Source organism: Pygoscelis adeliae, unplaced genomic scaffold (assembly GCF_000699105.1).
Source record: "Pygoscelis adeliae isolate BGI_AS28 unplaced genomic scaffold, ASM69910v1 Scaffold145, whole genome shotgun sequence".
Taxonomy (NCBI): domain Eukaryota; kingdom Metazoa; phylum Chordata; class Aves; order Sphenisciformes; family Spheniscidae; genus Pygoscelis; species Pygoscelis adeliae.
The window spans coordinates 4,313,655-4,325,829 of record NW_008824866.1 but is presented as its reverse complement, the minus strand read 5'-3'; the positions used below and the strand labels follow the sequence as shown (position 1 = coordinate 4,325,829).

The 12,175-nt window shown below is 36.1% G+C and overlaps 1 protein-coding gene across 1 annotated transcript in view; it reads right to left on the bottom strand.

Moving 5' to 3' along the window:
- Positions 1-1,820: 1,820 nt before the first annotated feature.
- The window catches only part of NBN (nibrin), a 27,646-nt gene continuing 17,291 nt past the window's right edge, over positions 1,821-12,175 (bottom strand). The window contains exons 11-16 of the mRNA XM_009324457.1: positions 11,716-12,175; positions 9,131-9,202; positions 7,521-7,676; positions 6,370-6,483; positions 5,290-5,339; positions 1,821-2,025 (exon numbers count right to left, since the gene is read on the bottom strand). The exon at positions 11,716-12,175 is cut by the window's right edge and continues 11 nt beyond it. Of these exons, the coding sequence (XP_009322732.1) occupies positions 1,995-2,025; positions 5,290-5,339; positions 6,370-6,483; positions 7,521-7,676; positions 9,131-9,202; positions 11,716-12,175 (883 nt within the window). The 3' untranslated portion in view covers positions 1,821-1,994. The remainder of the gene's footprint in view (positions 2,026-5,289; positions 5,340-6,369; positions 6,484-7,520; positions 7,677-9,130; positions 9,203-11,715) is intronic.

Sequence of the window (12,175 nt, the reverse complement as noted above, 5' to 3'; positions counted from 1 at the left end):
TGGAGATTCTCATTGTGACCAATGAGAAAAATTCACCCGAGGGTGCAACAAACAGCAGTCAGTACATCTCCTCCAGGAAGTATTTCAACTGCTGAAGACCAGCCTTTTTAAAGGTATGTGGCGGACAAGATTTGATGTGCCCTGATGCAAGTTACAATACCAAAACACTCTCATGGCTATTGCTGATCTCAGAGGTACTAGTCTTGCACTTTGCATATCACTCTGGACAGCCCTGACCAAGTCATCAAGAAGATGCCAAAATAGACCAGAGGGAAGATTGCTTTTTGAAGACCAAATATTTTCTGAGACCATGCAACCATATTGACTTCAACATTTCTGCTCTCTTGATACACATAGATCTCAGGATGCTGTTCTTCAAATCTGATACATGACAGAGTGGCTTGAAACAGCTCAGCTCATCTTGCTTGCACGTTCTGAGCTCTCATCAGAGGAAGTAGCTTTCTTACTGAGTACTTAAATTCAATTACATCAATCAAATTACTTCCTCACATAAGGAAGGAGATCCTACCATCCTGCCTCTTGAAACAGGATGCGATGGAGCTACTTTCCATCTTCATCTGTGTGTGATGGCTTCATACAGCTGAGCAGAAAATCTGGAAGGCTTTTCTCACTGTACTTCCAGAGGAATCCTTCAAGTTCCAAATTCTCAGATGAGCTCTCCTAACCCAAAAACGGGTATTCGCTGGTGATACAGATGATGAAATCTGAAGGACAGATTTTTTTTTTTTTTTTTTTTTAAACACAGTGGTTGAAAAAAAGCGAAGGCATGGATAACAGACATTATTTCCAATAGCAAGGGGATTCATTTGGCTTCTCTGCCACTCCCCATTTTGGAGCTTTCAAGTTTTTCTCTTTTTACTTTCCAGGGAAACTCCCCCCACCAGTTTTTATTTTTAAGTCTTATTTTTGGCATGTTTCCCCCCACCCTGTGACTCCTAGAAACTATCCAATTTGGTCTTCTCCCCTTCTAACTTGAGTCTCATTAAAAATAAAAACAAATTACAGAATATGAGACATCATTATATCAGAATTCACACTTCTGAGGAATGTACAAGGTTATTTCTCATTTAATACTACAGGAAAGGACACAGACTCTCATAATCTGATGGTTCTCGTCATGCAGCTTTTGGGCTCTCCATATACATCTTTTGTTCTTAAACAGCCACTTTCAAACACAGCGCTCTCTCCTATTTGCAAAGGAAAGGAAATACGCAGAAAAAGAAACTGCACTTGCGTCTTTCCCTTCCCAAGAAACCAAAATTAAACTGCTTGTTGCTGCTGCAAAATTCCTTGGTACCTTTTTCTGAGTTTGTAAGTGTGTTTCTAGTCTGTAGGCTGTTCAAACAAATATTGAAGATTTGAAGACGTAATAGGGCAAAAATCACTCAATTTTAGAATTTGAACATTTGTTTCAAATCTGCCATCACACAAAATTGGTGGCTGGCCACAAATAATTATTTGTCACCAACTTCAAAAATAGGAAAAAGCTTGACCTTATCAATATGAAATACTTTTTGTTTACTCAGCTACAAATTTAAAGTTTGATCTAACTTACTTATGAAGTCCTCAAAAACCTCCACCTCAAGACAAAATTGACAATATACAAAAAACTAACTAACAAAGGCTTTCTGAAAAGAAAAAAGCCTGATGCTAACTTCCCTTTTTTTCCCAAAATAGTACTGATAAGCGAACATTAGAAATAAACAGCCTAAAATCAAATCCTAAGTATCTATGGTATTTTACTGAGCATTACTCTGAAGCAAATAACATTAAGGCCTTGAAAACATGCAAACCATAAGTACCAAGCAGTGAAAGAAACTTTTCTTTAATAAAAGAAAGACTTGTTTTTAAGCCTTACAATAATAGATAGCTCAAATGGTCATACATGGGTATGTATTAAACACTGTAACCAGCAAACCTAAGGAACAGAAAGCAGATTTTGCTAGAGAATCACTGTAAATTCAGGTCATAATTTATCTTCTCCTTTTCACATTAGGATCATATCTGCAACAAAAAAAAGAATTTGTCACAAATAAGTAAAACTTAATGATATTCAAAGTTAAGTGTGATGTGAATAGCTTTATTATATATTCATAACAAGGAATTAGTCAGTGTTCAGTCCTTTTCCTGACTGCACTTCTATTAACTACAGTTGCTACAATTTGACTGAAGGATGCCTAAGCTAGAACCTGTGCATGAACTAGAGATAATCTTTACTAAAATTTTCAGACTTCCTAGCTACTTAAAATCTTTAAATCTGATGCATGAACAAGCTTCTCCAAGCCTTTAATGTCCCAACATTAAGTTCCTCACTAACAACAAAAAAAAAAAGAAGGGAGGGAGGGGAAAAGGGTTCCGTATATTCTATTCGCAGCAACGTACAACATTTGGCCACAACTCATTCAGACAAAACCCTTCTGCTGCTTCCTACTCCCACATAAAGCAGTTCCTTGCCTTACCTTCCCTTCCCCTTTACATAGCTTCTGATTGATTTTTAGTAATTTGTATCTACTTTCTGGATATACTAAACAGTTACCTGATTTACTGCAATATGCTTATAGTTTACCTCTGCTTGACACTGCTATCCCTCGGCCTTCTCTTTCTCTCCATTTGTGCTTCATCTCCCAAAATCCTGTGTCACTTCTTTGAAATTCTGATGTGTTTTGTATTCATGCATGAATAACTTAAACACAACTGAATGATCAGGCAGTTTTACTTCCACTAATTCTGTTCTCATTCATCATGACTTTTTTTGCTTAGACAGGAAAATGTGACAACTTGTGAGCCAAATTACATCACCACATAACTAGAAAGGTATTAGAAGTCACTGCCGTTGCTATACAACTCAGACTTCTGGCAGAAATGAAATGTGTACCCGTTGAAAGAAATGCTCTATTATTAACTATCAATTAACAGCGCACGCTGTTAATGCAGTAAGATCTTCTGAATGGCTCTTACACATGTTGATATGCGGTATCATGTTTCTCTGATAGTGATTTGGACAAAACATCCTTCTTCACCATACACATTTTTCTACCTAAATGCACAATTTTCAGCGTTAGTCAAATGCATAGCAGGTAAGAATTCAAACAGTGGTTGCTTGTTTCTTCACATAAAACCCAAGAAAATAATCAAATCTTTGCTAAACAAAATGAGATCCTTACATTAAATCTCAAAGCATTTATTTGAATTTATTGCTATAGCATTGTAACACATCAGTTCTAACATTTAAATATGTCCTGGATGCCAAATCCTATCTTGGTGGTGGTGGTGGGGGAGGACACAACAGGTAGGAGAAGGGGATGATACACAATGGAAACCTGCCATCAGGACACCAACAGCTTCAACCCTGTCTGTGACTGTCTGTGGAGATGCTGACACTAACAGTCATGAATATCTTTTAAAGTAACCTCCCCCACCTCAGCTCCAGTCATTTTCCATGTTAAATGAAGCCTGGATGATGTTTTCCAGACAGAAAGAAAATCAAACAACATTATCGGAGAAAGGAAACTGTACAGTGCCTGTGGCCTGAAATGGAAAAGGACTACAGAGATTCCACTACTGTGAGTGAATGCACAAAGAAACAGAAGACCTTGCTGGGAACTGGGAGTGAAGAATACAAGGGCTATTACTGAACATAATCCATTTATCTGTAGTCTTAGCAGACAGTATGATACGCCTTCCCTTCCTCCTCCATCTCAGTATGTACTCAGCAGCAGCTGAGGGTACAGCTTTTCTTTCTAGCTCATCTTTACCTTGGAGTACTGCATGACTTTTTCTAATGGCATCTTCAAATGGAATTTTCACAGGGAATTGCAGCTGTTAGCATTATGCCAAGTAGTTTTACTCAGGATTAAGGACAAAATTAGAAGTAGGTTACAAATTGCTGAACATTAAATTGCGCGTTTTAATATTTTTGACTGAAAACTTCTGTAAGTACAACTATCCTAAATAAACTGGAGTTGAGGTAAAAACTTTTCTAGGCATGAATGCACGCGAATTATCTAAGTTTCCACTGCTGTGTTTTGAAAGGCTGAAATTAATCAAGGTATTTAGGACCAGTTAATATTCCAGCACAGCAAATCAAGCTGCACCATGTTTTTATAAATGTCTTCATAATTGACATATATTTAAAGGCTGTATTGCAGATGTAAAAACTGGATGAAGTGGCAAATTTGGCTTAGAACTTTTTTTAATTAGAAAGTGGTTACAAATCATTAAGTTAGGATTACAGTTGAAAGTAACTGGACAGGAAATCAACTGAATAGGATGATTCTCTCTTTCAAAAGAGAGATTAGGGAAAGTGGTAGACAACTGAAATGAGGGTTATTGAAGAAAACTGCTGAAACAGACTGTATTTTAGAGGCAAATGTAATGAGTTATGGCAAAAAGCAATGGCAAACAGCCGAGGTGAACCTGGACCTACCAAAGAAATCTCTCAAACCCCTGTGACATAAGCACTGATTAAGACAGAATTAATGACTCTACTACACTGTCAAGAGCACAGAATGATGGATGTAAAAATGCCTCCTATCCTCACACTCTGAAAACTGGAACGATGTTGAGGCATTCAGGGATATTCTAAAAAGTACAAAAAGGTAGGAGCTCTTTCATTCTGAATGGGTTTGAAAGCAGCTTAAGGTCTCAAAGATAAGGGAAAAAGAGGGGCTACACTGAAGGATTTACTTAGTGGGTTTTTAAATTTTTTTTTGTTTTAAATTCTGGGAATTATTACTTCAAAGATTGAAAAAAAAAAGCAGCCCTGCCAATTACTTTTTCACAGAATTAGTATTCTGTTGCTTTAGCTCCCTCAGGTGACTCAGCACAGGGACAGACAAGTGCCATGGCCAGAATGAAAAAGTGGCAGACCCAGTCACTTTTTCTTGGGAGTTCAGATGACTACCTTAATTATAAGATCAAAACACTTCATTAGGCTCTAGCAACCACTGATGGCAGAAAGCCTGACCCCAGAATCTCTTCCAGCCTTTGTGAACAATCAAGCTTGTTCATATGAGACAGGAAATAGCAACATTTTTGAGAAGGTTCTTACTAAAAAACTGTAGCAAGTCTGAATTAAATTGAAAGTTTAAGGCATAAAAAAATCAGAGAGAAGTTGATGAGTCATTTGGGGTATATTCCATACATGGGAATACATGGAATTTTCAAAAGAATAGTCAAAAGAAGTCTTTTACAAAATTAGAATTTGTCCAAAACAAGATGTGACACAAATTACACACTTTTTTTTAAGCACAGACATAAAACTCTTACCTAAAGAGATCATCAGCAAGCGATTCTTCTCTTGCATGTCGGTTCTGTTCCTGAGAAAATAAGTTCATTCAATATTTGATGTTAAGGGTGAAGCTAATGAACAGTACAGAACAACAATATATCCCCGCACTAACACAGTTTTTCCTGAAGAAGTAAGTTTTCTCTAAGTACTCCATTCAGTGCATATTCACATTAGATAATATATTGCACTACTCAAGTTTGGCTACTGCTACCAACTAATGGAATGGATTAGTTTGTGCAAGATATTGATTTTGGTCAGAAATATGTTTTTTGGGTTTTAAGCATCATTATAGAAATAGGGACATTTTTATCTGATTATTGGTGTGCAAAGGGAATTTTAATTTGCATTATCTATACCCAGGGACAAAAAAAAAAGGAGATAATAAAAAAACTGATGTAACAGGATCTCGATCAGGCTGTGGAAACAGAATATGGCTCATCAGCAAATATTTTTAAAGATACTACTGGAAAATGAAAGTGCTAGAGAATGGCTATGATAAAATTTAATATTTTTTAGAACTTTTACATACAAAGGTGAAGATTTTTATACTAGAAAAAATATTGAATTTATTCTTACTGTATCTCTTCAGCCCACTGTAACAGAATTTTACTCAGGTATTTTCTGTTCTGTTCAAGAGTAGAATATCAATTGTACTGTATAACAATTTGAACACAGATTACCATATAGAAGTTCTTCCACGTTCTCTGTCACATTTTTAGAAGTCACAAGTGCCCATAATGCTTCTTTTGCTTATTAAAAAAAGATCATTCTCTTCTAGGTTATTGATTTTGTTTAAATCAGTTTTTCCAATTATATGAATGTTGCATGTAAAATGAATTCAAATAATCAGCAAAAAAAAATGAGCCTTACCACTGACCTCTGAGTTCCAGTAACCCTCCTAACGTGTATGTTCCTATGAGCATGTGTGGACAGCTAATTGGCTGAGGTTTTATTTCAAAAATAAAATTCTGAAGTATTTCAGAAATGACCAAAGATTGGTATGACCACTTACATTAGTCAAGTTTTTGTTTGCTCATCTTTGAGAAAGAATTCCTTACCTCCATTTCTTGCCTTAACCAGTCCTCTAGCTCTGAATTCTTTTTAGCATGGTGAGCAATCAAATCTGATCCTCCAATAATGTATGGAAGTTGTCCTGCCCCTGGATAAGCTACCTGTCAGACAATAAATTCTTAAAATTACAATACAAGGCAAGTGCACTGCAAGTAAAAGGTCGGTTTTAACAAATTCAGAAAGTCTATTCACATATCACAGAAAAAAGTCAGTCATTCTTTCTTTGAACAAGATTTTTCAGAGATCATATTAAAAGACACTGAAGTGAAAAAAGCATTTACAGAAAGCTATTAACTCCCTCCATTCACTAAAGGAAACAAAAAACCCACCAGCTGACAAGTTACATATGCTAAATAAATCTGATAGTACATTAAATGAAGTTTGAAAACTTTATAAACCGATTTTTACTGAGAGATTCTATTTTACCACCAGAATGCAAAAGAATCTATTACAAAACAGTGGAAAAGAAAATACTATCAGAAATTTAAAGTGTTATCTAAAAATGAGAGCATACTCCCAGAAAGCTGGAAGTTGCATTATGTGACTCACATTCTCTACATAATGTTTTACTGAAATGCATTTCTAGTAATCTTATACCATATATATGCTTTTTTATTTTTATTTTTAGTATGAGCTGAAGTGGTATTTTTATGTTGAACACTAAGAATCTTCTTGACATTATCTTCAGGACCCAAGCAAGCAACCATCTTACTTTTGTAAGACATTAGATTTACTTCTATTTAGAAACCCAAGAGTTATTAGATAAAATGTTAAGACACTGAATCAGCATATGCTTTACATGTAGGTCTTTGGAGAAGTGAAATGGCTAGCTTTTGGAGGTACAACTGGAAGTTATGGTAGGCATCACTTAATGACTTATTCCAAGCTAACAGCTTGGAATAGAGAGTACAAGTATCTAAATAATCTACCATGAGGTAAACCTTTGTCAGCCTGGTACTTCTTTAGTCAATTAGCAAAATATTTGTTAGCAGTATAATACAGTATTTAAACTGTTTCTTTCTGTAGTTACTATAAGTTTTAAAAAAATCTTTCATAACATATTTCTACAGCCTTAAGGCAATACTTTTTAGTATTTTTAAACAGTGCCATCTTGTGATCATTTCGAATACACACTAACCTTTTTGAATATTTTGAAATTTTTCTTTCCCCCGTAGCTGGTATTTCCAGGAAGCTGACTGTTCTGTCTTGGACGGCTGACAACCAATGATCTAAACTCAGTCAACAGAAGTCTGCTAGGAAGATTGCTGGAGTCATCTTGAAGTTTGTTGTAGTTCTTATGTGGGAAGAAAAAGGAAGGAGCACTTCAAGTGTAGAAACAGATATACAGCATTTCTAACAGTATAAATTTTAGAGAAAGAAATTATCATGAGCACAGCTGAGGCAAAAGTTAGGATTACTAAAGGACGAGGGGAAGCAGTGCTAGAAGCCAAGGAGACGGGTGTACTTCTCAGCCTCCTTATATACTACCAATAGAGCTGGGAGCTCAGTAAATTTATTTCTTTCACATTTACATCTGTTGAAAAGACAGGATCATTAAGAACTGCAGTAATAATAACAAAGTCAGCGTACCTCATTTCACTAGGATTTTACTTCAAAGATAAAACTTCAGGTAATTTTTTTTTTTTTTCCAGTTTAGCCAGTATCTAAGAATTACTCCTCTCCTCCCCTCCACCTTGCCTTTTACCTGAACTAATTTAATCAAGTATGCTTACTCTAACAGAAATGCCAGCTAACGCCAAGGAAGACAAAGATGAACGTCTTCAGCTCAGTTCTAGCCTACAGATTTACCATTTAGGCCAACTTTAGGGCTGTAAGCTGGATCTGATCAATGAAGCAACTTTTTCTCGTACATGAGAATGCTCACATGCCAGCAAGTTTGCATGCACACTTTGCAGCTTAGGGCTAGACCTGTGTGGATTAAAAAGGAAGTCTGGGTGCAGGACAAGTTCACAAGTAACGTTAAACTATCTTCATGGGCAGTTCCAGCCCAGATGCACTACAGTTGTTTTATAGCAAAGTATAAACTAAAAGTCCCTTAATCTGCACTTTGGTATACCTGCACGGCATTCTCTCTTCTTGGACTGTTTTCTGTACGTATGTGAGAAGGTTTTATCCTGCCCCTTGTTGACTGGCTACACTCTCCTTTCTCTCTTCAGAATCTTTCCATTTCAGTTTCATCTAGCCTCATCTACTTTTCCTCTGCCTCACTGCCACTCCCAGCAATTCTCCCCTCCTTCCTTCATTCATCTCGCCTATAACAAAGTTAGCACGCTATTTATTGTTGATCAGTGTATGTTACATCTATTTTCTCAATGGTCCATCTCTTCCATTCTAGTTGTGATCTCCTTAGAGCAGACTAGGAGATTACGTTCTTGTCTGGTCTTTAAGCAGTAACCTAACAAAAATATCAGTACAAGTATTAACCACATTGAAGGGTTAATACAATTACATTAGCTTTCTGTAGTTTAAGTATCTGAAGTATCCATCCAAATGCTATTACAAAAGCATGCAGATGAACTACAGTTCTCTCTGTCTTTTCACAGTCAGTAAGTTGGACTGTACAATTCAAATTTACATGTGATTATTTTAAGGAGTACAATCTTCAGAACCTCCTTTACTCTGAGAAGCATTAAGAAAATGCATCAAAATTTTGCGTTTAAGAACATAGTATTTATGGATCCTACTTCAAAGTTTGCCGTTCAAACTTACAATTATCTGGTTTCTTACCAAGACTAGTGACTCTTGCTTGATCTCATTTTTCATTTCTGAAGCTAGAACTGATCCAAGTTCCTCTTCTTTCTATTTGATTAAAAATTATTTAAAATGTAACACTGAATTTAAATGCAAATTTAATTACATAAAATTGCTTTCTGCTCTTTACAGTGGAATAAGCATTTTCAAATCAATATAAATATTTAAACAGAAAAGAAACTGCACTGTACTTATAAATTTATACAATTTTATGTACACTGTAACAATTGTTGGTTTTTTCCCCATTAAAAAATTCACCATTATTTTCTCACTTTTTTTTTTTTCCTTATACCAGGAGCAAGTTTTGTCCATGTGTACAATCTTTAAAGTCCTGCCAGATTCTGGAAAATACTGTAAAAGCTTTTAAATATAAAAAGTAGCATTTTCAATTTCGTATGTTAAGTGTACATGCATGCAGAATGGACATTTCATTACTAGGATAGGAAAGTATTCTGTAGCACATTTGCCTTTCATAAATTATTTTTCAGTGGTTGGGAAAAAAAAAATCATATCAGCTTTAGGCACCCTGTAGATTTTGAGTTAATTACTCACATTCTCTGTCTTGCCAGATACACAACGTGCATCTATATTTGAAGAAAACAGGTAACATATGCCTGTGGAGCTTTATCATGAAATCCGCTTCCTATTTCCACAGGAAATATCATAGAATCACAGAATAGTTTGGGTTGGAAGGGATCTCTAAAGGTCATCTAGTCCAACCTCCCTGCCGTGGGCAGGGACATCTTCAACTAGATCAGGTTGCTCAGAGCCCCGTCCAACCTGACCTTGAATGTTTCCAGGGATGGGGCATCCACCACCTCTCTGGGAAACCTGTGCCAGTGTTTCACCACCCTCAGCGTAAAAGACTTCTTCCTTCTATCTAGACTATATCTACCTCCCCCTTTAGTTTTAAGCCATTCCCCCTTGTCCTGTTGCAACAGGCCCTGCTAAAAAGTTTGCTGCCATCTTTTTTATAAGCCCCCTTGAAGTACTGATAGGCTGCAATAAGGTCTCCCCGGAGCCTTCTCTTCTCTAGGCTGAACAACCCCAACTCTCCCAGCCTTTCTTCACAGGAGAGGTGTTCCATCCCCCTGATCATTTTTGTGACCCTCCTCTGGACCCACTCCAACAGGTTCATGTCTATTCATGTAAATATAATTTACATGAATAAAATAGGTCATTATTAATTAAACTATTAGAAGACTTTTTGTCAGCAAAAATCTAAGTGCTCATCTGATAAAATAACAGTTTAGTTTTATATAAGAATTTGTTTTCCTTCATGATCCTGACAAGGAGTTAGACTAGCAAAACTTTCCAGGCCATAACAAAATTCGAAGACTATTCCAAGCAGCCATTTTAGTCTCTCAGTACGGTTAGACCCCATAGAAAGTAACTCCTCTCTGATAGTATAAAGAGCAAGAAACAAAGATCCTCTACAATTGTAAGACAGACTTGTCTTTTAAAACTTGCCTTACTAACACACACACACACAAAAAGCATTATAACAAAGTTCAAAATTTGCACTTTGCCAGAAGCAAGCTCCAATAAAGTATCAAGAGAAGAGTTTTAAACTGGTCTGACCTAAGAATGCACAGACAATTACTAATTCTCATCTGATCCAAGGTATCTTGCAAATTCCAGTTACTCAATCACACATTCAAACTTTATTATTACAGCATTTAAACACTGCCTACACTGTGTAAGAATTGACTAGACAGTAAGCTTTGATCTATATATTTTTTAAATAAACAAAAATTAAACCTGTTCCTTCTTTCTTATTCCCCTCTGCGTTGTTAATCTACGTTGCTTGAGCTCTCAACATTGTCTTCCTCTACAAACCTGCTTTTTTTTTTTTTCAATTAAGTGGCTACTGTTAACTCAAAATCCATTGTTTTCTTAATTTCTCTTAGAAAATTGCCTTATTCTCAAAAACAAAAACAGAGAAATAATCAAGAAAACTAATCACAAGCTGTGGTTTTTTGGGGTTTTTTTGTTTGTTTGTTTTTCAAGAGGACATTTGTGATTTGAATTGCCTCATACAGGAATTTTAATAATCTTCCATGTGACATCTAGAGATTTTGACTTGAATACCACAGTAGTGTCCAACGTCTTTCAACAGAAGAGGTCAACTAAAGGCTTCTTCAGAAAATTCATTACATAAAGATAATGTAATTATTATTTTAGTATAAACATTATAATGAACACAACACCACTCAATATGAGAAGTTTTTCTTGGACCAGGGATATATTCTGCTGTTCCACCTACAGTACTTCAAGCAAAAAGAGAGGAAAACTTTCAGAATACAAGCAGCTTTCAATTCACAAAGAAACAATGTCCTGAAGAATGAAAAAACATTTAGATAGGTGTCACACTGCAATGTTCACATGTAATAGATACATCATGTTCATTTTCAGTTTAGAGTGATTTGAGCCCTTTAGGCAAACAAATTTACAAAGCCACTTTCTGTATGCAAGCAGCCTCATCCTTAAAGGAGCTATCTGCATCCTTCTAACACACTTGTAGATTTCAAGATTAGGCACATGAGAAGAATGTAACTTACCAATATTTTATTCTCCTCTCTCTGCTTTACATTTGCTTCTTGAATCTGGCTTCCTTTGGCTTCCAAACATCTCTTTTTTTTTATATTTCCTTGAGCTTCCTGGTCGTGATCTGCCATTTGATCTTCCCAGACTAGGTCGCTGCTTCCAAACACAATTTCTAGAGACTCTGCATCTTCAAATAAATCTAACTCCTTTCTCTTCTTTGGTGCATGCATTTCACTAGAAGTAATTTTAGTGTCTGTTTTATCACTTGGTAGTTTGCAACTTTCCCTCATAAGCATTTTACCTGTGTCTTCTAATGCAAAATTCGGGTTTGGGTCCAAGGTGTTATTTTGCTTTTGATGCTGTTCTGCTCCACTGTTCCACACTGATGAAGCTGTGGGTTCAGTGCACTTGGAAACAGGCGATGACCTTTCTCCCAGTTTTGTTAGTTTGGGCACAGATGTTTCTTCTCCTTCC